The sequence below is a fragment of the Melopsittacus undulatus genome, chromosome 15, assembly GCF_012275295.1.
Source record: "Melopsittacus undulatus isolate bMelUnd1 chromosome 15, bMelUnd1.mat.Z, whole genome shotgun sequence".
Lineage (NCBI taxonomy): Eukaryota > Metazoa > Chordata > Aves > Psittaciformes > Psittaculidae > Melopsittacus > Melopsittacus undulatus.
In genome coordinates, this window is record NC_047541.1 from 4,505,617 (window position 1) to 4,531,647 (window position 26,031).

Below are 26,031 nucleotides of genomic sequence, written 5' to 3' on the forward strand. Positions count from 1 at the left end.
GGTGTCTGGGTGATTTCTTTGTTTCTCTTTCATTGCTAACTTTGACCTATGGCTTTGGGTGTCTCTTCCTGATGGTGCTGCCTTCATCTATAGTCTGTTTCCTAGAGACAAGTGTTTCAAATCAGAAGGTCGGCCTGGATGAAAAAGGAAGGAATTTCTTCAGGACATGGATCTCTGTGGCAATACTGATGCATGGAGGTATGGAATGACCCACTTCCTGTCCCTAAAGGAGACTGTAGAAGAGATGGATGCTCAGGCTTCCTAGCTGTGCTGCAAGAGCCTGGGGAAACACGAGGTTCTCCAGCCTCCTAAGCAATCAGAAACAGACAACAATGAGTAAAAAGCTGGCTGGAAAATGCTTGAAAATCTCCCTCTGCTCCAAACCATTTGTCATGTGGGCCAGGAGGAATCAGTGAGTGACTCAGTACAGTGCAGGGCTGGCAGATGTGGCTCTGCACGGCCAGATGTGGCTGGGAGGATGCTGGTGTTTGTGGCTTGGAGAAGGGTAAGGATAAGGACCAGAGCAGGGCTGTCTGCCCCTCTGCTCCTTGCAGCACAGACTGGCTGGCTCCTATCAGCTGCAGGGAGCAGGGGAAGCCCTTCTGCCCAGCCTGGGTACACGCTCCCATTGTCCCCACTAACAATGGGGGAGACAAGCGAGTGCTGGAGCTGATGACACAAACCCAAGTGCGTTGAGCAGCTGGCTGGATGCTAAAGGGAAGCTCTGTGCCTGCTGCAGGGCCTGCCCCTGCCTGTCCAGCACTGCCAGGGTGAGAGCCAGGCCTCCCAACAGCAGAACCGAGCTCTGTTCTGTGCCTGTATTTAACCTGCCTGTATTGAACCTGCCTTTCTCCAGCCTGAGGAGCATCCTCACTGCCTGGGCATCATCCCCAGGAACCCATTCCTTCATAAATAAGGAATGCCAATAAACACTTTCCATTCCTTAAGGCCCATCAGGTAGGAGGAGAAAATTCAGGGAAGCCGTTTCCATTTTCTGTAGCTTGCATTATTCATGCCTCCTGAGACACAGAGGAGAAAGCTAAGCTGGTGATGGAGAGCAGCAGTGCTGTGCTCTATGCCTCTTTCTCCATCCAGCATTGCCTTAGGAGGGCCCTAAGAGCTTCTCCTTTCCCACATAGGTGCATTTCCCCAAGACAAAAGGGTTTTCAGTTGCTCTGGCCATCAATCAGTTCCATATCTGCGGCTTCTAATGCTGCACAACCTGACATCAGTGGGGTATTCCCATCGATTGCCATCCCGATGCAGGACAGGGGGTGATGGTGTATCACAGGGGAAGGTGTTCAGCAGGTTGAAGAGGGGGGTTCTACCATCCGAAGTGGCATCTTTTCCCAGTTCCAGCTCTCCATTCATGTCAGCTCCCTTATGAAGAGCCCATGGGATGTGGTACCCTTGCAAAGAGGCTGAATGCAGGTCCTCTGGCCACTCACCCTGCAGGTAAGAGACCCAGAGCTCCAGACTCTGACCTAGGAACCAAGTTATCTGCCTGGCTCAGTTGGCAGAGATGCTTCTCCATCCCCCCTGCGCTCAGCAGAGGTCAGGTTTGCAGGGCATGGTCCAGAAACCATCTTTCCTATCCCACCAGGATGCATTGCTGGTTGCAATGGGAGGCAGTGAGGGGTCTGAACAGGCAGCCAAGCACCATTCCCACTCAGTCTGAGGAGCAGATGGAGCAAGCTGGGATCTTTGTGCCTCAGTCAACGCCTCTTGTTGAGCTAGATCCCACCTGGATTTCCAAGTCTCTTACAGGAACAGTGTAGTGGCTCTGGGAATGAAGGGCTAGAAGCAGAGATGGTCACCATGATATCCAGATGGATATCAGACTGTGAGGAATTGCTCTGCAATGGTTGGGCAGGAGAGCTGCACTTCTGGGACCTTTCCTGGTGGCTCCCAGACCCCGATAGCAGTGTCAGGTGAAGCAGGGGTTTACTATGGAGCATCCTACACTGCAGTGCATATTCACTGCTGGCAGCCTCCCAGCAGTGTCTCCCTTCAAGGCAAGACACCACGACAGGCAGGAAGGGTGCAGCATCCCCACTGGGCACTCCTGGATGACTGCATGTCAGCATGGAGCCAGAACTTAGCTATCCAGACCCTGCAGGCAAACAGGGAGGCACAGAGGGATGTTCCTGCTGTCAGGTGTGTCAGTGCAAGGACTGGAGCTGATTCCTCCAACAGCTGATCTCTGTTAGGTCTTCAGTCTCTGGGGCTTCTCCATACCCAGGATGCAGCCATAGGCAGGCAAAGGTACCATGGAGGAGCCCTGTGCCCTGCAGTGCTGGGGTGTTGTGCCAGCTGGGCTAACGTGGCTGCTCCAAGCACAGCAGTGGCTAGGACTGTGCTGCAGCAGCAGCATCCTTGCCCCTGTTCTCCATGGCTGTGTGCTGCATGCAGGAAGGAGGGGAGCACAGTCTCCTCCACCCCTGCTCTGTGCAGCGGTGCCACAAAGCCCAAGGGCTTCGTATCTGGGCCGTGCTACATATAGCATCCATGGGGCCTCGCTAGGCTCCCAAAGGCCTTTCTGTCTCTCCAATCAAGGGCAAAGCTCTTCTGCAGCCTCAAAGATGGGGTGGGAAGGGCCTGGGTTTGGCTTTGTGCAGTGACAAGCATGAAGTGTTTGCCACCCTCCTGTCAGCTGCAGCTCTGGGGCCAGGCAGAGCAGGTTCATGCAGCGGCAGGCACTGCACTGTGGAGCTGGTGAGCGTATCCATCAGTCGAGCCTAGAGCTGCGATCTCTGCCAGATCAATAGCACTGATTCTCAGATGCCCTCCCTTACTCCTCCATCCCGTAACTCTCCAGCTCTAATGGCCATGGAGAGGATGCCAGGGGTTTCTTCCCAGGAGCGCTGCCCCAGATCCTGTTGGCTGGGACCTCATGTCTCTCCTCCCTTGCAATTAGCAGCGGGGGAGCAAAGGATTGCTGATAGGGACCGGCTGCTGCGTGGGCATCCTGCTTTGGGTTTTGAGCAGGACTCAGTGTGATGCTGTGTGATTCATGAGCAGGAGGGAGAGATGCTCCCTTTCCTCCTGTCTTTGGGGGTAGGCTGAGGGCAGGGGGAGATGCTCCTCTCGGGAAGGATGCACACCTCTCTCCTGGAAGGGCATCCCCTGCAGCAGTGTGTCCTTGGGACAAGGCCAGGTTTTAATTGCTGCAGCAGCACCAGACACTCGAGTCACGGTCCCCAGTCAGTGCCTCAGCTTCCAGCCTGCAGCTACTGGGGATGGTCCTAGGGTGACTCAGAGCAGTGATGCCCCTGGTACACCCCATCAGAGCACAAGGACCCCCCCATGCCCTGGCTTTCTCTCCAGAGAGGAGATAGAGGCAGTTCAATTGATCTGAGCTCTTAGGAGAGCTGTGCCCTCCCTCTGCCTGTTTGTGTGCCCTGCCACATCACCAGAGCCTGCTGGTACCTGCACTGTGTCTGGCTCCCTCCTTGCCCCTGTTTATGCCTGTCTGTCTGTCTCTGCCTGTCCCCTGTCACTGCAAACGCTGCCTGCACCCTCTCCATCTCTCTGTCATGATTGGGTTTTCCCTTCCCCATCCATCCTTTGCCTTGGAGCACGGCCTGGAGGCCTCTGCATTAGGTGTGACTTGGGGACTGATTCTCCCTCGTGTATGGCTAGCAGCCATCTGCAATCTGCAGTGAAGGGGCTACCCAGTGAGAGAACCTCTGCAAGGAGCCTCCTGTAAGTACCCAGGCAGGACCTTTGCTGCCAGCACTGCCCAGAAACTGCACAATCATGCCTGCCTCCACAGCAGCACCAGGCAGGGAGCTGAGATCTCTTGCAGTGCAGTGGGGCTTGGGCAATGCGTGCCTCCAAAAGGCAGTGCCTCAAGCCTGAATTCCCTGGTTGCCTGTGCTTGCATAGCTGGGAGTGAGGGTGGGGATGTGCAGCTAGATATAAAAGGGACATGTGTGTGTTCATGGTTACATCACAACTGTTGTTTTGGATGGGTTTGGATGCAGCCCTCATGCTTGCATGCTTTTTGCACCCTAACAACGTGGCAACGTGCCTCTTGTTCTTGTCTGTGTTGCATCAATCTGCTTCCAGTTGTTAGTGATGGCTTTCTGTGTCACTTTGCTATGCCTTTAATGCCATCCTCAGCCAGCACTGTCAGTTTTGTATATCCTGGGTTACCATCTTAGTTGTGTTCTATGCACATGTGGTAGTGATCACATTCAGTACCCAGATAGGGTCAGGCCTTTGTCCTCCTCATGGCAGCACACTGGGAGCCCTGCCTGGGCATCACGGGCCTGTGGCCAGCTTGGGTGTCCAGCCCCATTTGGGGCAGCATAGCCAGAGCCAAGATTCTGTAGAATTAGCAAAACCCCCTGCACAGCCAGCTCAGCACTTGGGTGTCACTGGGGATCAGGTTCTGCTGGAGCAGAATATGACTTCTCCTATCAGCTTTCACAGTGCCAGCCCTTTTCTGCAGAGGTGAGGACAGGGCAGCCCATCCTGCCCACCTCTGCTCCTTGCTGGGATGCTTTGGAGCACAGACTCTCAGGAAGAGCAGCTCCATGATGCTGCCATCCTCTTCTGTCGCCTCCACTTGGCTCTAGAGCAGAGAAGAGCTCTATTGCCAGGCTGTTTACTGGGTCCAAAGATGTTTTGCACAGAAGCAGCTCTGCTTAGCCCCTTCCCAACCATGTAATGGTGGGAGCCTGTGAGGAGCAAGCCCTTCTTTGCATCCTCACTGCCACCAGCCCTGGGCCTAAAGCTTAAGGCTTGTGGCCAGTGGCATCACAGAGCTCCAGCTGTGTCCCGTGGTGCTTTCCCCACCACAGCCCGCATGGTTCATGTGTCTCTGGTGACTTGGTGTCCGCTGCTCACTGTGCACCTGAGCTATACCCATTTGGGGAGGGGGAATACATCCCCCTCCTCAGCACAGCTCAAACCACGCTCTTCCATCTGCTTCCAAAGCACCCTCCTTTCCCAGCAGAGCAACACCCGTACTGCCGGGAAGGGCGAGGGCCGGCGGCTCTTCTGCAGAACGTGGTGTTCCCATGGCGATGGGGATGTGCCAACCCTTCCCTCTTTGCGCAACGAGCAACGGGGAAGGGATGGGTTGGGAAGGGGCCGCGCAGGACCCTCCTGTGCCCCAATGAGGGGCGACCCGGGGGCTTCCTCCCTCCGCGCTCACCCCCGATGGGGCCGGTTCGGCCGCATCCCGGGGCGGGGGCTGGGCCGGGGCCGGTCCGCAGAGCCGAGTCCCCCCCCCCCCTCCGCACCGCGCCGCAGGGCCGGGGGCCGAGCCTCGGTGACGCCGCCCGGCACTGATTTGCTGGGGCCGCCCGCCCGGCCCGGCCCAAACTGCGGGGAGCGCCGCACCGCCCACAGCCCCGTCGGGGAGCACCGGGCAGCACCGGACAGCGCCGGCAGCCCCGAGGGCGGCAGCGCGGCCAGCACCGGACAGCGCCGCAGGTACGGGACGGTACGGTACAGTACGGTACGGTACGATAGGGTACGGTACGGTACGGTAGGGTACGGTACGGTAGGGTACGGTAGGGTACGGTACAGTAGGGTACGGTACAGTAGGGTACGGTACGGTAGGGTACGGTACGGTAGGGTACTGTACAGTAGGGTACGGTACGGTAAGGCGTTGCCTGCTGCGATGCCCCGGAAAGGGGAGGGAGGGCGCCGGGAGGGTCGCGGCCCCAAACCCGGAGCCCCCAAAGGAGGGATGCGCTGCCCGCCGGTGGGACTGGGTACCGGGATGCTGCTGCAGGGCGGCGCTGCCCCTTCTTCCCTTCCCTTCCGTCCCTCCCTCCCCTGCAAAGCTCGGGACTGCGGCATTCCTCCACGGGCACGGCGGCGCGCACACCCGATGCCTGCGGGGTGGGCAGCTCGCACTGAGCACTGCTGCCCCTCCAGGGCCCTGCAGAGGTGTTGCCTGCTTCTCTCTTCCTTGAGCATCCACACGGTGTAAAGGGAGCCCCCCTTGTTCCCAGGTCCGCAGCCAGGTTCATGTGGTTTATCCCAGCCCATCAGCCTGGCTCTCTTCTGGCCCGATGGCTTTGCCATCCCAGCTTGTTTGTCGTGGTGGTGGGTATGGAGGTACCACCATCATGGCGTGGCCCCACGTAGGTGGTAGAGACCACGTTAGAAAGCTGTGCTCTGCAAGAGCTGGGGTCGCTCTAATGCTACCATTGTTGTGAGATCTGCCCCTGTGCAAAGACCCTGGGACTGTGCAGGAGCAAGAGTTACCTGGCACCGCTGTCTGGAGGAGAGGCACAAAGGATCCAAGGGGTCATGAATCTGGAGCATGGAATATCTGAGTGTTTTTGCACATAGATGGGAGGATGCCCCATTCTCTGGCAGCTTATTTGCACTGATTTTCTGGAAGAAAGCCTGGCTGTGACCTAGATAGTGTCCCAGGACGTTCAAAGAGGAGTGGGTCAGAGCTGAGAAATAACAAAGGAAAGGACAGGGTTAGGGTTCCTAGCACCCAGAGGAGACTCGAGTCCCCATTTGCACCCTCTTGGTTGTCGAGACCAAGCAGAAGGGTATTTTTCTTCTTGGCCAGGTTTGGGGTTGCAGATACAGAGATCTTTCACAGCTCCACAGTGAGCAAATGGGTTTGGTATTTCCACCTAGAACGTTATATGAAAGACTGAAAATATGCTAAGAAGAAGAATCCAGCTGGCTGCAGTGCAGAGCTCTTCCCTGGATGCTTAGTCAGGCTCAGCGGGAGCCAACTGGTGGCCTGCTGTCCCCTCTGCCAGCCTGGAGCCCCAAAGGATGGTGCTTCACCTCCTCCTCTTGGACCAGCTCTGCATCCCCAGCCTGGAGAACCAGCTGCAGGATGCGGTGTCCTTCAGCCCCAGTGTCTGCCTTGCCTCTCCCCCACCCTCTGCCTCCATTCCGCATGTCTGCGGCTGGATTCCCCATGCGGCTGCTTGGCTGGGCTGCAAACCTTTAATTGATTCCTTTCAGCCACATTGGACTCTCAGCAGCCCTGTGGTTTTGACAGCACATCCATGGGCCCCTCACCCTGAAGAGACATGGGCTGGGCACATAGGGTGGACTCTGCCACCCCAAAGCCCATCCACCCTATAGCTGGGCAGGCTCAGCTCAGCCCTTCCTTGGAGACCCAGTGCCATCCTTTGGCAGCCTTGGCTCCGTGTCCAGCTGCCGTGTCCCTCCTTCCTGCTGCTGTTGGCCCCTTTCCCTCGCTGCATCGCAGTGACTCATCCGTGCTGAGCTCACCCGCTGGAGCCGCAGGAGGGCTGGTGGCCTGGCGCCCGCCGGCACCGATGGAGGGTCCCTCACCTGCAGCCCTATGGACATCATGGGCAGGCACTGATTCCTCCTGCCTGGTCCCCAGCCCGGGCACAGGGCAGCAGAAAGGGAAGGCAGCACACATAGGCCATGCTGAAGGTCTGTGCCATGCTTATTTAATGTCTGATATGGGGATACAGACAGGGAAAGGAGTGTGGCTGGTGTTGCCTGAGGATATGGGAAGGTGATGTTGACCAGATACATAATCCCACATTTCCTAGCTGGCTGCAGGGCCAGCCAGTCCTTGCACAGTCAATCAGCCACTGTGATGAGGAACAGGCTATAGAGCACCATAGAGGAGAGCCAGCCTGCCTGCCTGTGCCGTGTGTGCCTGTATCTGTGTGCTGGGTTCAATGGCCAACCTCCTCTCCTTCTCTCTGCCCAGGCTCCCCTTCCAGTGACAGCCAGTGCTGGGCACCTCAGTGAGAGATGAACCCCACGGTCGGCATCGCTGTCATCCTGACAGGTAGACACACATCCCCTCCCTTCTCTGCAACAAGCTCAGCCCAGAGCAGCCAGGCGAGAGCCAGAGGCTATGTGGGCATCCCCAGTGCTTGTACTCCTCATCCAACCCCTGCTTGCCTCCCCCAGTCCTCCAGGCTGCCCACTGCCAGATGATCAAGGACCTGAGTGCCTGCCTGCTGGGCCAGAGCCTCCGGGTGGACTGTCGCTATGAGAACAAAACCAGTAACCCCCTGACCTACGAGTTCAGCATCACCAAGGACAACAGGAAGCATGTCATCCACAGCACCATCAGCGTCTCGGAGAACATCTACCGGAGCCGAGCCAACGTCACCATGCACAAGAACCTGGTGTGCCTCTACCTGCAGAGCTTCACCACCAGCGATGAGGGTGTCTACATGTGTGAGCTGAAGGCCACCAATGACTACACCGGGAACCAGATAAAGAACATCACCGTCATCAAAGGTGAGATGGGCAGCCTGGCTTCAATCCCTCTTTTCCCCCTGCTCCTTGGCTTGGCAGGGCCAGCAGAGAGAACCAGAACCCCCCCATGGTGTCCCCAAACCTTCCATGAGCTGTTTCCCATCCCTTAGAAGCCCTTTATACTGCAGGCAGAGCCATCAGCCCCACTTGCTCTGCCTTGACTGCTTAACCTTGTCTCACTTGGGCCCCATGTGTCTCAGGTGTCCTCCCATAGGTGATGCTTCATAGTCCCAGCAGAAGGGACAAGTGTGCTGGGGAAGGACAGAAGAGGGATGTGGCTTTTCCACACTTAGGTTGTGCAGGAGCAGTCCTCCATCTACAGAGCCCTTTATCTGTGCTGGTGCCCATCCCTTTGTCACCCCAGTCAGGCTAAAGCAGGGTTATGCTTCCCCAGGTCTCTGTGTGCCCCCAGAAGCCTTGAAGGGCACAAGGTGGGAGGGGAAACAGGCAAGGGGCCAGGATGAGATTTGGTGCACTGCTTATAACCCCTGATGCCTGTTCCTGAGGGATTTCACCCTGGCTCTTTTCTCCCTCCCCATCCCCTGCCCTCGCAGACAAACTGGAGAAGTGCGCCGGCTTCAGCCTCTTGATCCAGAACACTTCGTGGCTCCTGCTCCTCCTCCTTTCCCTGCCTCTCCTGCAAGCCGTGGACTTCGTGTCCCTGTGAAAGGAAAAGCACACACACACTCACACACACTCACACACACACACATACACATGCACACACATGCACGCACACACCGAGCACCCCAGCAAACCCGCCTCCCCCGCCAGAACACAGCCCTTGGGAAGAGGAGCTGAACCATTGGGAACCAGTGAAACCTCTCTCTGTGTTATCTCTATATAGCCGTATATACTGCTACCCACCGTCCGGTGCCAAGGCCCGCCGTCACACGCACACATGCCCTGCTCCGAAGCGTGGTGGCTCTGCTAGGCAGCATTGCTTCTCCCATCGCTCCTCCCCGCTCGGGTTAGGCTGGTTGGGAGCACTGGAGCCTCAGCCCCACACAGCCGCTTCTCCCATCCCTTTGGCTTTTGGGGTTTGCCTGTTCTCAACCGGATTGGCAGGTAAGAGAAGGAGGTGATGTGTGCAGAGGGGTCCCATGTTGGGTGCTGTGCCCCTGTTGGAGATGGGGCTGTGTGTCCCCAGCCTGGCCAGGCTGGGAGAAGAGAGGGGAGCAGGTTTAGGAGACACCAATGACCCTACCCCCTTAGGGCTCTTTTGGGGCCCTGGGGAAGGGGATCACTGCAAACGTGCTTTGGCAACAAGTATATCCTAATCTGTCTTTTACAGCCGAGCTGGGAGTGAGGCCTCCTCCAGGCATCATCGGGTACCTCTGGGCTGCCCAAGCCACAGACACCACTTGCTCTGCCCCGAGACCAGCCCTTAGCTGTGACGAGGGAACTGCTGCCAGCACCAGTGGAGGCAAGCAGAGCCTCTCTGAGCTAGCCACAGCATTGCCCCTACTCCTCTCCCTGTGGTCCCCAGAGCTGGATCCAGCCAGGCTGGTGGGGAGGGCACATCCCAATGCCTGGCCACGGCTAGGCTTAGCAGTCTTCCTCCAGCCCCACCATGCCGCTGGGAGGACCCCCTGTACCCCTTCCCTTCTCCTTCTTCCCTTTCATCATTCCCTGTGTCCATTTAAGACCAGAGGAGGGTGTAAGGGCAGCCCAGCTGGCTGTGGGGAGAGCGACTGAAGGGCTGGTCCTGCTGTACCCTCACCCAGGAGAGTGCACAGGAGCAGGGAAAGATGCAGGCAGGAGCATCCTGGTCCATGGGGTGAACCCCAGCCCCACTGAGCTACCCGTGCAGCCTGAGCTGTGCCACCACGGCTGAGAGCAACCCACAGCAGCTGCTCCCCATGCCTTGCGAGCTGCCTCCTGCCTACCCCTGCCCGTTCCCTGCCCGTCCCTGCCTGCTTGCTTGCTGTCTAGTGCTGCTGAGGCCGTGTATAGCTGAGGTCTGGCTGTGCCCAGCTCCCTGGGCTTGCTGGTGAGCGCTGGGGCAGAGCCCAGCCAGCAGAGCGCGGATGCATCTCGAGTCTCATTTTTGGGTGACCATTTGTAGTTGTTTTCCACAGCTTGTTGTAAACCAAACTCTGTCAAGGGGGGGGAAAGAACCCTATGAAAAGCAACAACAACAACAAGAAACACCTTATCCTGCAGGAGTGTTCCTCTGTCTGCACAATAAAACCCTAGGTTGTGTGTTGGAGCCGCGGCCACCCGTGTGTGCAGTGATGGGGTGAAGGGCAGGGATCCAGCCTGTGCTTTCAGCCTCCTATCTGGGGGGACACCTTTCCCAGGCAACCTGCATCCTGCCTCCCCCAGGCCTCCAGCAGGAGGGATAGAAGCAGGCAGGGACAAGTCTTGCCTTCCCTGGGGTGATCCCCTCCTATGAACCCCTGCACCCAGTCCCTTTGCCCCATCCCATTGTTCCACCCCTGTCCCTATGCCCGTTCTGGAACCCCAACCCTCCTGGCCCCATTGTGAGCTCAGGGCCAGGGCATTCCATCCTGCCGGCAGGGAGGCAGAGCAGGGTAGGTGTAACTGGGTACCCCGGGATACATCCCGGCCCAACCATCCTCTGGGGAGGGAATTGTCGGAGCTGGGAGTGTGTATGGGAGCAGGGCTGGGTGTGGATACATATGCTAGAGCTCCTGGTGCTGCCTCTGTCACCCCAGGGTCCTTCCTGCACACGCTGCCTGTGGGGATGCCAAGGGCCCCACATCTCCAGCAGCCACACACTGCTCCCTGCCCAGGGTCACGATGCCACCCTGGCACCGGGGGCTGTCCTCACCTTCATGTGTGGGAGCGGGGCCCAACACCGACCCCACTGGTGACCCTATAGCAGCCTCCCAGAGTGACACCCAGACACATCCCTCCCTGTTCAAGGGCTGGAGCCAGGCAGGAGGGCCCCAAATGCCACCATAATTACATCCCTGCTAATTACCCTCCCCAGGTGCTCATTGAGTCATGCTCGGGTGCCGGCACCGTGAGGCCACAGCGCCCTGGGTGGGTCAGGTGTTGGGGAGCGGTGCTGGGTGGGTGTCCCCATGGAGCTATGAGGAATGGGTCCTCCTGTGCATCACTGCCTCACCCCCCACCCCGTGCCTGCCTCTGGTGCAGGCTTAGGGGGCTCTTCTCCTTATGTTTTGCCCCTTGATGCTCTGCTCCAGTCCTCAATGGGAGCCATGGGCACCCCCTCTCTCTGCCTTCTTGACCCCCACACCAAGCTCCCTCTCTTAAAGCTCCATTCCCCCTTTCGTACCCAGACCTCCCCTTCCCCACACCTTCAGTGTGCTCCTTCGTTCCCACAACAATTCCCCCTTACCTCTGTTGCCTTCCCCGCTCAGCATCCCCTTGCCGTGGGCCACCAACCCTCTTGGGTTCACGTCCCCTTTAAGCCTCCCCGAAGCTGGAATGCGAGAGGAGCATTTCAGCGCCCTGTGAGGTCAGATAAAGGCTCTATATTTATCTACCCGGTAACCTGAGCTGTGAAGTTCTGCCCTGGTGTTTTTATGCGGCCCCACAGCCCTGCGGGGCTCGGCCCCCTCTGTCCTCTCGGTGCAGGCTGGACGAGCCGAGCCATAGGGTGCCCGGTCCCCCGCTAAGGGCTCGGGGTGCTGCCGGCCTGCTCTGCATCGCTCACTCTCATCCCACCCCAAGGGAGATGCCCCGAGGAGGCAGGATCGGGCCCCCTGGCTCGGCCCCATGACCAGCATCCTGCCTCCCACCGCGCCGGCCTCGTACCCCTGAGCAGCCAGCAGCCGCCCGCACCGCTGCCCCACACGCAGGTGAGTGGAGGGGGTGCCATGGGGGCATCGGGGGTGCTGGCATCAAGGACTCAGCCCTTCGGCTGGGTAAAGCCATGGGGGAGAGGTGTGTGGTCTTTGTATCTCCATAGAGCACCGAACCTGGCAGCTCTCGGCCGAAACCATCTCCCCATGTGCCCCAGCATGGGCACAGCCTCCCCGGGGTCCGTCCTTCCCCCCCCAGACCAATGACACACACCCTGGGTGTTTCTGTTGCCTGGGGGTGTCCCCGAGCAGTGAGCAGCAGGCTATGGGTCAGCCGCACGCAGTGGGGCCAGGGGGATGACTCCTGCTCGGTGCTGAGCTGTGAGCTGCAGGGTTCTCAGGCTGGCCCAAGCTGCACGCATGACCTTGGGCAGGTCCCGTTGGGTTTCTATCACCCCCCAGGAGACTTGGGCTCGATGCGGGGAGCAAACACCGCAGCACATCCCCCTCCAGGGCTGCTTGGGGCCACCCTTCCTAGAGGGAAGTGCAGATTCCCAGAGGGATCTGGGAGCTCTGGTGTCACCTCCAGGCTGGGACATTGTGTCTCAAGGGACAGGGGATACAGCTCCAAGCCTGCGTAAGCAGCAGCTGTGCTGTAACACCTTGGATGGAGCCAGTGCTGTGTAAGCTGAGCCTGCCCTGGGGCTCCGAGGGGAGCAGCTACCGCAGGGCTGTCAGCACAGGAATGGCTGGAGAAGGAGCTGAACTTCCTATGGGAAGACTCCCATAGGAGCCCCGTGGGTCCCTGGCGCTGGCCACGTGAAGGCAGACCGGACATTCCAGTGCATCAGCTTCCCCTGACACCCCACGAGGATGATGAGGGTGCAGGAGCCCTGACTCAGCCGTGCGAGCCGCAGGGCTTCGCCAGGCAGCAGCAAAGCTCAGCACTATTATGGGCAGGGAGGGGCCAGGCAGGCCAGGAAGTGATGGGAGGAACCTGTGTGTGTTCTCACACCCCCTGAGCTCCTGTGGGTCCTGCCGTGCTCCGCTGCCCCACGGCGCTGGGCTCGGCTCCGATGTGACACGGGGACTCCGCAGCGCAGGCGGCCCTAGCAGATGCGGCACTTCTCCGTGGTAAGAGCCCTCCTCCCGCAATGCCAATGGGTTAGCTGCTGTGTGTGGGGCAGGATCCCCTTCCGGGCCCCACATCCCTCCATCAGCTCCCGCACATCCCCAGGGCACACGCTGCCCTATGGAGATGTGTCCTGCTGCCTTGATGCCCTCCCACTCGCAAGCCGGTGGCTGTCCTGAGAGCAAAGAGATGTTGTTGGTGCCAGAGGTGGCATGGCACAGTGGGACAATGGCATGGGGCTGTCCTGGCACTGACTGTCTGTTCTGGCTAGGGGATAGGGAGCAGGGGCAGCCCAGAGAGAGCCCCTGTGTCCCATTAAGGCACACAGGCAAGTGTGTGGTCCCTGGAAGCCGAGGGGCTCTGACTCCAGCATCAATAGGAGGTGCCAGTTCCTTGCCTGGGGTCCCCATTGTTCATGTCAAATCCCAGCTGGCAGAACCACTCCTGGGTCCTCTCAGTGCTGGTGAGGGTGGCCGCAGCCTGGCCTTGAAGAGCTGGGTGCTTGGTGGAGCCCTTGCCTGCGAGCCGATTATTCAGCCCTCAGCCTCCATTCCCAAACAGGTCTGTTGGCTCCACCTGGCTCCTGCTTGTACATAGTTCCCTCTCCGCTGTGGGATGGTTGTTCCCTGGGCAATAACAACAGTAGCCGGGATGCCGCTGGGCTGCTCTCCAGGAGGTGACTGGATGCTGCTTCTGACACCACCTCCTAAGAGCAAAGCAGTCCTGGGGCATTTCCACACCAGGGTTAGATGGGCAGAGGTGGCTGTGGGAGCTGGTACCCATGGAGCCAAGGGGGTGCTGCTGGCTCCTCTGGGCAGGGGGTCCCGCTGTGGGTTACATGTGTGGGGCTCTAAGCAGGGGTCCCCCCAGGGTCAGGCAGGGAGTGATGCTGCTGAGGCTCCTCTTGCTGTGGATCCAGTGCCCATCCCCAGGCCTGGATGCTCCCTGGATGCTCCCTGTGTGAGGGCTGGGCCAGGCACCGTCTCCATCACCTCCTGGCTTGGAGCGGGGCCAGAGCCCGCCCTGCTGGGCTGGGAGAAGCCTTTGAATCAGGGTCATCTCCTGGGTGACCGGAGACTCTGGGAGCCACATGAGCCACAGTCCTGCCAGGGAAGGGACGCCAGGATCCCAGGGAGCTGAGCACCAGCAACACAGGGACCCAAGAGCTCGGTCGGGGTCCTGCGACCCTGGACAGGTAGGGGACCAGCCATGGGTGCTGAGAGCAAACCTCCCTGCAGATCCAGTGTCTGCAGGCACCGGGGTCTGCCCTGTGCTTCTGTCCCTCTGTACTCCTGCCCCATGTGGGGATCAAGTGCTGGGTGTCAGCCACCCCTATGGACCTGGCTGGTGGGGGCACAGCAGCCACCTCGCAGGAGGACCTGCATCAGCTTGAATTACTGCTGGGAGGGTAGCAGGGCACAGCACAGCAGGGAGATGGGGCAGGCTGCTTGGGTGCTGGGTGCTGTAATGAGGCTTGTACCCCCAGTCCCCCAAGGCACCAAGTGGGAAGCAGGGATGGATGGTAAGGACTTCTGTGCTGACTTCCTGATCTTGCCTCAGTTTCCCCATCAGCCAAACGGGGAGTGTTTTAGTGAGCTGGAAATTCCAGCCCCCTGCCAAGCCCTGGTGCTCACTCTGAATAACCAAGGGAGGTGCTGGGTGGGCTGAATGAGTCCATCCCATCTGCCTATCTCAGATGGAGCTGGGGCTAAGCATCATGAATGTGACCAGGCAACTGCCTCCCAAGTGAAGGAGGCACTGTGGACACATCTGCAGCCCCACGAGTGGAATAGCCACAGGATGGATGGATACCAGGGCTGGGGCAGAGGTGACCACTGCAGTCCTTTGGTGACTGTGGGTACCAGGATGCTTCTGGCTGTGCCCTGGGGCTCAAGTGTGGCACAAGGTGCCTGAAGGCACATGGGTGGCAGTGTTGGCTAGGTCTTGGTGTACCAGGCTCTCCAGTAGTCACAGCCACACTGCACCCCACAGCCCCCCCTGCATCCTTCATCCCCTGGCATCCCACTGTTGCCTGCCCCAGGATCTCCAGGCAGGAGCTGCTGGGTGAGTGCTGGTGCCCCATGGAAGCTGACCCCCGGACTCTTCTCTTGCAGTCGATGACTCCAGGAGAGCCTGCAGACCCCCAGCCTCCATCATGTCCCAGCTCTCCTCCACCCTGAAGCGGTACGTTGACTCCTCCCGCTATGCTGAGACCACCTACAGCAAGGTGCCCAGCGGCTACAGCTCCTACACCTCCTACGGATCCACCTTGTCCACATCCTATGCAAGCAGTGACAAGATCGGCTTCAAGAGCAGCTACCTGCCCTCCCCTCGCTACCACCATGCGGGGCTGTCCCCAACCAGCGCCTATGACAGCAGCCGCCTGCCCCTGTATCCCGACCCCAGCATCCGCCTGAGCTCCACGTACATCCGCAGCCAGCCCCGGCCGCCCTGCGGAGGGCTCAATGGGGGTGCCTGTTACACCTTCACAGGGCCCCCCAGCACCCCCCCAGGGTACCTGCCCCCCACAGCATCCCTCAGCCGTCGCAAGTCCATCAGCCACACGGACCTGGTGCGGGAGTTCTCTGGGCTGCACACCTCGGATAGTGCCTATGGGAGCACCAGCACACAGGGACAGGACCTGGGTGCCCTGCAGGGTCTCTACCATTCTGCTGCACACTCTGACTATGTCCGCAGCTACGTGGAGAGCTATGGGAGGAAGAGCAGCCACAGCAGCCTCCCCACGGGCCCCCTCAGCCCCTCACAGGCCCTTCCACCCACAGGGACCCGTGGCACAGCTCCGTCCTGCGAGAGGAGTGATGATGGGTGCTGCGATACATCCACACGGAACACCATGGTAAGGGGCTCCCGGTGGGATGCGCTGGGGTATGGCATGGGGGTCTGCTTGTGCTGGGATGGGGGGCCTGGGACACCTTGTGTGTGCTCAGCTGGGGGTCTTGGTGCATTGCTCTGGGTCTGTTTCTGCTGCGGATGCTCTGAGCTGTCCTTGCTGTGACAGCAGTGCTGGGCTAGAGGTGCTGACACAGCCATGTGTGGGTGCCCACGTTAGATATAAGGATGTTCCTCCCTGTGAGGGTGCTGAGGCACAGGGTGCCCCATCTCAAGGCCAGGTGGATGCTGACACACAGAGCTGACTGTGCCCACACCCCTTGCATCTGCTCCATCCCAGCCCACATGGGTTTCCTGCTGCTTCATCCCAGCTAGAGAGGGTGACACGACCGGGCTGGGCACTCACCTTGCTGTGACACCCAGCTGGGGAGGCTGGTTTGGCTGGTGCTTTGGCACAATGACTTGGTACCCAGCTGCTGGTCAGGTTTTCCACTGATACCCAGTGATGCCTGATCACTGGAATGGTCTATTGCTGCCATCCCGGAGCCCTGTGCCCCAGCTCCTACCATAGGCCATGCCAGCCAGGGAAGCACCAGTTTCCCCATGGCAGCAGCTGCTCTGCTCAGCATCACATGTGATGGCAGGCACTCGGTGCCCCAGGTATCCGTTGGTGCTGCACCATCCCCAGGGCCTCAGCCCAGGCCAGGAGCCGGCACCGCAGGCGCAGCCCAGCTCGGGCACAGAGGGGAGCAGCCTGGTAATTTTCCACTTGGAAGGTTTCCTTCCAAGCTCCTGTCAGGCTCTGCCTGTGCTGTCTCCTGCTCTCTTCCCAGTCAGCCTTCATTCACCCATGCTGGAGGCACCAGTCTGCCCTGGCTCACATGCCTGCTGTGGGACCCCCTGTGCCCAACCTGCCTGGTCCCTGCTCCCCAGCCCCGGGGCACAGGAGAAGGTTGGAGGGCTGGGAGAGCGAGGAATGATGCTGTTGAAGGGAATTCCTGCCTCCCACAGCAGGCTCTGATAGGGGGGACCGAGGGGGGACCCAGAAGCTGCTGCCCCATGGCACTCACTGAAGCCCTCAACACCACTGCTTGGGCTGGGGTCCCCACCACCAGGTGCCCACACACCACTGTGATGTGGGTGCCCCATGGGATGGCTATGGGGCAGCTACTCCCAAAGCACACCTTGTGGTTGTATGCGGATGCGGCTGAAGGCTTTCCAGCCAGGGCTGATGGTGGTGCAGCTGGCACAGGGTGCTAGGGCAGGGGGGGAGGATGGATCGGTGACATTGGCTTAGGTTTCCTTGGTGCTTGATGGGCTATTTTCCATTCCTGTGGGGTTTTCCCCTCCCTTTCCCAGGGAAAGGGAAGCAAATGTACCCATCGTAAACTGACTGCGGTCGTGCCAGGCGCCGGAAACAAGCGCCATCGGTTCTACCCCATTACCCAGCCCTGTGGGCAGTGCCAGAGCACAGTGGGGCTAGCTCAGTGCCTCTTCCCATCCCTTCTTCCTGCCTCTGCACCACATGCACCATGATCCAGAGCAGGAGGTGAGGATGCCCACATTTGTCCCTACCCGTCGCTCTGTGCCTCAGTTTACCATCCCGCAGGGCAAAGGGAGGTGTGTGTAGCTGCAGCGAGTGGCTGTGCCTGCCAGCTCCATGCCGGACCGGCTCCCAGGTGGGGGGGCAGGCCCAGGGCTGTGCCGCCCCATTAACCACCCTGGGTGAACATAGGGTCAGCTCTCCGCAGCCCCATCCTGAGCAGCTGACGTCTCTGGCCTGAGGCCGGTGCTGGTCCAGTGCCTTTGCGGTGCCAACCAGGCCCGTGGCAACCTCTGCCCATGGCAGAAGGTCACTGCTGCTGAGGGCAGAGCTGCTGTGCACTGGGGCAGATCCTGTCCCCACGCTACCCAGCGGGATGCAGGGCATGGTGGTGGGATGCTGGCTGGTGCGGGCAGCACTGGTAGAGCAGCGGGCACACTGGGTAGCTGTGCCATGGTGCTGGGGCCTGGGGTGGGACATGGAGGGGCTGTGAGAGCCACACAGCCTTCGTGATGCTGACAGGGTGCGCAGCCCCATGTGAACACCATGTCCCTGTGTGTGTACAGTGTACACACGGCGGGGTGTGTGTATATATACACACACGCGTGGACACGCAAGCAGGGATTACGACAAGCATCCTGTTGTGATGCAAAAAGCCCTGGCCCTGCAGATGAATAACACTGCAAGAGCCTCCTCGGATATTTTTGCTGATGCCAAAAATAGTCTCTTCCCCCCCATCAGCCCCTCCAGTGGCTGTGCTGAGCTTGCGCCGCGGACAAGGGGAGGCTGCATCTGCAGCAATTGGGATTCAGACTCTGGCTGGGGGGTACTGGGAGGAAACAGGCTCTGCTCGGTGGCTCCAGCCTGCTCAGTGATGCTGAGGGCTCTGGATGCACTCAGAGCAGCCAGGCTGCTCTCCTTGTCTCCATTGGCCATGGAAATTTCCCTGAGCAGGCAGGAAGGACACCTGGGCTCACACAGCAATCACCAGCCTCTGTTGCTCACCCTGCTGTGGTCAGAGGGGACGCAGGACTGGGACACGGGATAGCTGGGCTTGCTGCCAGCCTCCTCATCTGCCCTTGCTGCAGGAGGAGACTGAGCGCTGCCCGCTCCGTGCCTCAGTTTACCCAGTGCTCAGAGGGGAGGCACCAGAAGGGGTCTTTGCTTCACACAGGGTCTGGGGGGAGATTTCCCCCAGCAGATGAGGCAAGGCACTGAAATACCCTCTGAGCATCCTCCATAGAGGGGGACATGCACTGTCTCCTGTTGCTCCGTTCCCCCAAAACGGGAGCCCAGCACAGCACTGCAGGGAAGGCACATACCTGGAAACCCCTCTCAGACATCCCTTTATCCCCCCTCTGGGCACCCCATGCACCCACAGTGTCCCAGTTTGACCGAGCCCTGGTGAGTGACTCCCAGCCGGGACAGACGCGCTCTGCCCAGTGCAACGATGGGAAGCCGGTCCCATCCGTCACCCCAGGACTGGGAGCACGGGGGAGCAGCCGCTCCTCCGGCTGCCTCCTCACCCTATTGCCCTTCGGATGCTGGCTCGGTGCCGCTGTTGCGAGGCGCACAACGTTGTGCGAGGGGAGCAGCGCTGCGGTGGATAACGGGGGTACAGGGATGCAGTGGGGCTCCAGCACCCTCCGCAGAGCCCCCCACGGTCCCCCCGGGGCCCCGCCGCCCCTCGAGGGCCCCCTTGGCTGTACCACGCGGTGCGGGGGGGGCCGGCCGTCACCGAGCGGCCGCCTCTCCACCCATTGATGTCAGAGCTGCTCAGGTGCCGTCAGCCCCAGAGCCGGCACCGGCTCCGCTGCTGGCGCTGCGCTGGGGCCGGCTCCTGACCCCATAACCGGGGCCATAGCTCGGGCGCAGGCAGGAGGTGCCCACCCGGTACCCCCCGGTACCCAGCGCTGGTCCTCACCGTGCCCATCATGAGGGACTCGTACACGGTGACGCTGCCCGAGGAGCCCCCCGCGCTCCCCGACCTTCACAAGGACCTGCGGCCCCGCACCTCCATGCCAGGGTCCCTGCTGGTCTCTACCTTCGTCGGGCTCGTTCTCAACAAGACCAAGGTATGAGCTCTGCCTGCAGCCCCTGCGCTCCGGCTTAGGGACACAGCAGGGGGGATGGGGATGGGGTGGCCCCTGCCCTCGCTGGGGAGCATGGGGTACCCCACGGCATCCCCCTTGCTGGAGGATGGGGTGCCTGGGGGTGGGTGCCCATCCTGGCCGGCCCTGGGGCCGGGGTACCCCAGTGTCCTGCAGGAGGGACAAGGAGCAGGTGAAGGCACGTGTCAGGACGCATGGGTCACTCTCCCAGCCCTGCCCTTGTGGTGACCTTGGCCAGGTTCCCATGCCCCGGCCTGGCCAGTGCAAGGAAGGGGCTGGTGGCCACGCTAGCCCCTTGGCAGTGTCACTGTGCTGAGCCTGGCTGTCCCCAGGGCGGCAGTGCTGGGGCAGATCTGCCCCTGCAGGGACGGCAGAGGCAAGGGGCAGATCTGGGCACTTATGTAAGTCTGCCTGCTCCGGCTCTCCTGCTGCCCCAACAGGCCCTTGGCATGAGGACTGGATGGGAACAGCACAGCCCAGGTCTTGTCCCTTGTCCCCATCCCTGCCCCTTGTCCCCATCCTGCAGTGCAGCCTCAGGGACTCCCGCATGAGCCAGCTCTCCTTCGCCGCCTCCGAGCAGTGCCGTGTCCTAGATAAAGCCCTGGACAGGCAAGGGGGATTAGCTGGAGTTGAGTCACCCACGGGAGGGAGAACCAGGGGGGGAGATCAGACCTGGGTGCACACAGGGTTTGTGCCATGCTATGGGGGCACCTGAGCCTCTAGTGCTTCAGCCTGTGGCCTGGCCAGGCAGCAAGTGAATGCTGTGTCTATGGGGAGGTTTGCACCCACACTGATGGGTCGCTCTGATCCCTCTGGGCACAGGGAGGGAGCTGCCTGATGAGCACAGTCCTGTTTGGGATGGCTGGGACACATTGGGGCAGCTCCAGGAGATGCAGTTACCCCCCCCAGGACCTTACCTCCAATAGGCACGGGGGATGCAAGCAGCATCAAGGGCTGTAGGCTGTTAGGGCACAGACCCACTTCTGCTGCCCGCAGAGCCAGGCCAGCTCCTCGCACCATGGGGTGTCCCACTGACCCCCTACAGCCTGTGGGTCCCTGCACAGGGGTAAGCGATGGGTCCGGCCGTGCCACGTGCACCCACACAGGGCGGCCGAGCGGCCGCTGGTGCTGCGGTGGGTGATGCCTGCGCTGTCGCTAAGGAGCACGTGTAAGTGGATCTGGGTTATTTTGGGCTGCTGTCAGGGCTGGGTGCTCAGCACCTCCCACACACGCACCAGATGCTGCTATTTCAGAGCTGCTGGGCCCCCTCCCCTGCTCTCCTCCCGCTCCTCACGCTGGGGTGGGCAGCTGGGGGGTGCCTGAGGATCCTTCAGACCTGGTCATCCGAGGGAGCAGGGGGAGCAGCCTGGCCCTGCAAGCATCATTGGCCCAGCACCCTGCTCTGGGCACAGCTCTGGGGAGGTTCATCCCACTGCTGCCCTCTGTGCAGGGCTGGGAGCAGGACCCCGGCTCCATCCCACCACCCCATAGGCCTCCGTGCAACACAGGCAACCCTATGGCTCCCAAAGCCCCTCTGTGCTCTTGGTCCCTCCAGCAAAGGATGGCCATACCTCCTGGCACCATCACCCCACTGCCTGTGGCTAACTCTGCTTGGCACAATCCTTCCTGGCTCCAGGAATACCGGTGGGCCTGGGACTGACCCATAGCACAGGCCAGTGAGTGACTGGGAGGGCACTGGTGGATGTGCAGCCCTGTTCCTGGGCTCACTGCTGCAGGGCTGGGCTTGCACTTTCCCAGATGGACTTTATCCTGTGCCATAGTCTGGGTGTTCTTGTGCCGGGGGGGGCACCCAGCGTGGGCAAGGCAGGCAGCAGTGGGGCAGTGTGCACCTCCTGCAGCCGTGGGGCAGGCACAGGGCACTTCCACCCCACAGCTCCCCAGGGCACAGGGCTGGCAATGGGGGAAGAAGGGGTGTTTGATCTGGCGTGCAGCCCAGGGCATGGGGCAGCAGTGGCACCAGGCAGGGAGGACTTTGAACACTGCGCCTTGTCCATGGAGCCAAGCACCAGCAGCCGGGCAGGCAGGATGGGGCAGGCCAGGTCCTTGGCTACAGTCCTGTGTGCATCCAGAGCACAGAGCACCTATGATGCCCATAGGGAGATAGGGCTTCTGCTTGCACTTGAGGGTCTGCTGCATGGCCCCATGGCCTCACTGTGCTGCCCACAGCATGGCCAGCCTGTGCTGGACACTGTCTCAGCCCTGTTCCTTCTCTCTGCAGAGCTCCAAGGTGGTGCAGGGGCTGACTGGCCTGCGAAACCTCGGCAACACGGTGAGTGCTAACCCAGGTGCCCCATCTCACAACATGCCTTCTGCTGGCACATCTATGGGGCAGAGGGAAGCCCTGTCCCTTTGCCTCCCCCCCCAGCACCCACACTCTCACCCCAGTGTCTCCCTGCAGCCCAATGGAGCTGGCTGAGGAAGAGCTTCCCTGCTTCATCCCCATCCTCTGCCCACCCGCCCCGCGTGTCCCCCTTCCACCGCCTGCCTCCCTCTGCCTCCTGTTGCCATGGTTTTCTCTTCTGCCTCCCCCAGTGCTTCATGAACTCCATCCTGCAGTGCCTGAGCAACACCAAGGAGCTGCGGGATTACTGCCTGCAGAACCAGTACCTGCGGGACCTCAACAACAACAGCCGCATGCGCACCGCGCTCATGTCAGGTAACCATCGGTCACCATCCCCTGCACCGTGTCCTGTTCCCTGGGACACCCCATACCCCCCAGCCTTGGTGCTGTGGGTCCCATCACTGGACCCATGCTGAAGCCTTACCTCTCTGCACACAGAGTTTGCAAAGCTGCTTCAGCTGCTCTGGACCTCGTCCCCCAATGAGAGCGTGAGCCCCTCCGAGTTCAAGATCCAGATCCAGAGATATGCCCCCCGCTTTGTCGGCTACAAGTAAGGGGTGTTGGTGCAGCGTGGTCCATGGGGGGTGCTGAGCTCCTGCCATGCTCATGGCCATGCTGTGTCTTGCAGCCAGCAGGATGCACAGGAGTTCCTGCGGTTCCTCCTGGATGGGCTGCACAGTGAGGTGAACCGTGTGCTGGTGCGGCCACGGGCAAGCACGGACACCCTGGACCACCTCCCGTAAGTGGGGCTGGGGCAGAGGCAGGGATAGGGGATTCCATGGGTCCCCTGTCCCTCATCACACTCAGTCCCATTGTGTCTGCCCATTTCCTGCAGTGACGATGAGAAGAGCCGCCAGATGTGGAGGAGGTACCAGGAGAGGGAGGACAGCCGCATCAGTGGTGAGCAGGGGAGGGAAGGGCAGGGATGGGAGCAGGGATGGGAACGTGGGGTCTCACCTGGCTTTGTCCCATCTTTGTCCCACCAGACCTCTTTGTTGGGCAGCTGAAGAGTTCACTGACCTGCAGTGAGTGCGGATACTGCTCCACAGCCTTCGACCCCTTCTGGGACCTGTCCCTGCCCATCCCCAAGGTAATGGTGCTCTCAGTCCCTAACCCCCAGCGCCCTGCCCTGCACACCCTGTCCCTAATCCACACTGTGCTCCCACAGAAAAGCTATGGGGAGGTGACCCTCATGGACTGCCTACGGCTCTTCACCAAAGAGGATGTGCTGGATGGGGACGAGAAACCGGTATGGGGCAGGGGGCATGGGGCTTGGCTTGGTGCAGGCTGGGCCCCTTTCCCTCTGTGCCTGTGTTGCTGGCACTGTGGGCTCAGGGCCCTGTGGGGCTGCCCTGTGCTCCCACCCTCCTCCTAATGCTGTTGGTCTCCCACAGACCTGTTGTCGCTGCAAAGCCAGGACAAGGTGCACAAAGAAATTCAGCATCCAGAAGTTCCCCAAGATCCTGGTGCTCCGTATCCTTTAGGCAGAGGGATGGGGACAGGGATGCTGGGGGGGGGGGGCAGGCAGTTCCTCACAGGCTCCCCTTTATCCCTTGCCTCCTTGACCTGATGCCCAGACCTGAAGCGCTTCTCAGAGGCTAGAATACGAACCAGCAAGCTCACAACCTTCATCAACTTCCAGCTGAAGGACCTGGACCTCCGGGAGTTCGCCTCGCAGAGCTGCAGTGAGTGCAGTGCTATGGGGCAGAGCCATGGGTACTGGTCCCTCCTGGCCCCAGCTGATGCACTGGGGGACCGCAGGGCAGTAGCCTGCATGGCTGAGCATCCCTTTGCCCCCACAGACCATGCTGTTTACAACCTCTATGCCGTCTCCAACCACTCGGGCACCACCATGGGGGGACACTACACTGCCTACTGCAAGAGCCCCATCTCCAGCGAGTGGCACAGTTTCAATGACTCACGGTGAGGCTGGGCATGGGATGCAGGGTCAGGGCAAGCAGGGACCCCTGCCCAGAGCATCACCCTGGTGCGTTGTCCCCATTGCTCACAGCCCATCTCCCCATGTCCACAGCGTCACCCCAATGTCATCCAGCCACGTCCGCAGCAGCGATGCCTACCTGCTCTTCTATGAACTGGCCAGCCCGTCCTCCCGCATGTAGCCAGCCCTGCCTGCCTGGGGATCCCCTGCGACACCCCTCACTACCGGCCCCATAGTGCAGGAGGAGGTGAAGAGGAAGGACCCTGATGTGGCTACAGCAGGAGGCTGGAGGCAGCCGAGGAGCAGACCCCGAGCAAGGAACACCCCAGCTCCATGCCAAGAGGGGCAGCGGCAGCAGGGCAGGGCCCCGGCAGCTCAGGCACCTCCTGCTCACTGGTGTTTGGGTTTCACCCTCGGGGTACGTTTTGGTTTCTTTCTTCTTCTCTTTTTGGTTGGTGTGTAATAAAAGTACTGAGCAAGGGACATCGCGGGCATGGGGCTGCCGGCCCCATTGACTCAGCCAGGAGCACCCACAGCTGGGGACCCAGGAGAGCCTCCCGCATCCCTCCTGGCCTCTTTGGAGCTCCCATTCTGCTTGGGCATCCCGGAGGATCTGTGAACTGCTCTCCCAGCACTTCCAAACCTCCTGGCAAAGGAGCTGAGCCCTTGGGTCGCCTCCGTCCCCACCGGCTGCCCCATGCACGCTCCTCGAAGCAGGACACATGGACGAGAAGGAGGAAACCCTTCTGTGGGATCTCTATGTATTTATAGTGGACTTTGCTCACCCTGGAGCACCCGCTGCTTCCTGGCTCTCCAGGGACTTGTGCCGGGGGATGCTTCAGGTCGGTTTTTACCTGCATCCTCATGCGACGGTGCCTTAAACCCTTGAGGGGAGCGGGAGGCCATGGGGGTTGCACAGGAACATCCATCCAGTGGAGGAGAGGGAGGGAAGGGCAGTGGCTTTCCGGGACCATCTGCAATTGGGGCTTGTCCCTAGGATCAGGAGCCCCATTGGGAGCCCCCCCAGCCCTGCTGCTCTGTCCTCCAGCTAGCAATGCCAGTGGCCTTTTAAGCCTTTAATTTATTCTCCTCCCCATCCTGCCTTGCCTGAGGTGCAGCTGGAGGAGAGATGGGCCCGACCCAGCCCAATCCCAATCCCAGCCTGCAAGGCAGCTACATCCAACCCAGCAAACCCATTCTCCTTTGCCCTCGCTGGCGCTGCGGGCACACACTGAGCACTCCGGTGCCATGAGCATCCCACCCAGCCTGGGGCATCCCAGTGGGGCTCGGATGGAGGGGAGGGCAGGCAGGATGGAGGCTGCCCGCGGCAGGTACCGGACGGGGGCAGCGATGCTGCTTGGCAGGTGGCTTGTTTACTGTGTAAGCAAGATGGGCAGGAAGTGTCTCATACAAGGGAGACTCGTGCGGGAATAAATTGGAGCTTGAACAGATTGCTGTGTGCCTGTGCTTGTCTCTGGGGGGCACATGGAGGGCTGTGGCTCCAGCAGCCAAAGGGGTGTCACTGCCAGAGCCAGTGCACAGCCCCAGGAGCATCCATGCCCCAAGGCGTGTCTGGAGCGATGGATGCAGGCAGCAGATCCTCTCCCCCAGCCTCCTGCAGAGGCAGAGGGAGCCGTTCCTGCTGCTCCAGCCCTGTGGAGCTCCTCCGTGCCCATGCTCTTCTCCCAAAGCTCATGAACAATGGCCCCTTTCTCCCCTTCTTAGGAACTGGGACGGGCACCAGGGCATTAAGGGGCAGTGGGGATGCAGGTGGAAGGGCTCAAGCATCCAGTGCTGGGGAGGCACAAGGCAAGGAGGGATGTGTTCAATGTCCCCAGCACAGCCTCTCCAGTGCTGCCCTGCCCTGATGGGGACCTGGAAGCAGCAGGCAAACCAATGCTGCCTCCATGCACCCAAGAGCAAGGTCCCCATCTGGATGGGCTCCCAGCAGAGTGGGTGCAAGCACACATTCCCCTTTAAGACTCTGGTTCTCTGTGCCAGAGCCTGACCTCGGCATCCTCAGCTGAGCTGGATTAACAGGGCAAGGGGCCTGCCGAGGGGGCTGGGGCTGTGCTTCCCACACTCACTGCACAGTGGGAATGGCCTTTGG

General features: G+C 60.5%; 2 protein-coding genes across 5 annotated transcripts; both read left to right on the forward strand.

Annotated features, from left to right (window-relative positions):
• The first annotated feature begins 1,436 nt into the window (after window positions 1–1,436).
• On the forward strand, window positions 1,437–10,459 carry THY1 (Thy-1 cell surface antigen). 2 transcript variants are annotated; one of them, XR_004550320.1, is made up of 5 exons: window positions 5,334–5,445; window positions 7,688–7,768; window positions 7,894–8,229; window positions 8,802–9,315; window positions 9,542–10,459. XR_004550320.1 is itself a non-coding variant. In XM_034069607.1 (4 exons), the coding sequence occupies exons 2-4, from the start codon at window positions 7,732–7,734 to the stop codon at window positions 8,912–8,914; spliced, it is 486 nt and encodes a 161-aa protein (XP_033925498.1). In that variant the 5' UTR covers window positions 1,437–1,455; window positions 7,688–7,731; the 3' UTR covers window positions 8,915–10,459. The 2 variants fall into 2 exon arrangements, 1 of the variants encoding a protein (XP_033925498.1); XM_034069607.1 differs by lacking the exon at window positions 5,334–5,445 and adding an exon at window positions 1,437–1,455 and having other exon boundaries at window positions 8,802–10,459.
• A 2,514-nt stretch (window positions 10,460–12,973) lies between these two features.
• On the forward strand, window positions 12,974–24,240 carry USP2 (ubiquitin specific peptidase 2). Of its 3 annotated transcripts, none has more exons than XM_034069576.1 (13): window positions 12,974–13,118; window positions 15,231–15,973; window positions 21,860–21,910; window positions 22,174–22,297; window positions 22,421–22,532; window positions 22,611–22,721; window positions 22,818–22,882; window positions 22,969–23,072; window positions 23,151–23,231; window positions 23,377–23,455; window positions 23,560–23,667; window positions 23,785–23,905; window positions 24,015–24,240. In XM_034069576.1, exons 2-13 carry the CDS (start codon window positions 15,272–15,274, stop codon window positions 24,100–24,102), a joined length of 1,746 nt encoding a protein of 581 aa, XP_033925467.1. In that variant the 5' UTR covers window positions 12,974–13,118; window positions 15,231–15,271; the 3' UTR covers window positions 24,103–24,240. The 3 variants fall into 3 exon arrangements, with proteins under 3 accessions (XP_033925467.1, XP_033925468.1, XP_033925469.1); XM_034069577.1 differs by lacking the exon at window positions 12,974–13,118 and adding an exon at window positions 14,212–14,311; XM_034069578.1 differs by lacking the exons at window positions 12,974–13,118; window positions 15,231–15,973 and adding an exon at window positions 19,320–19,584.
• The last annotated feature ends 1,791 nt before the right edge of the window (window positions 24,241–26,031 follow it).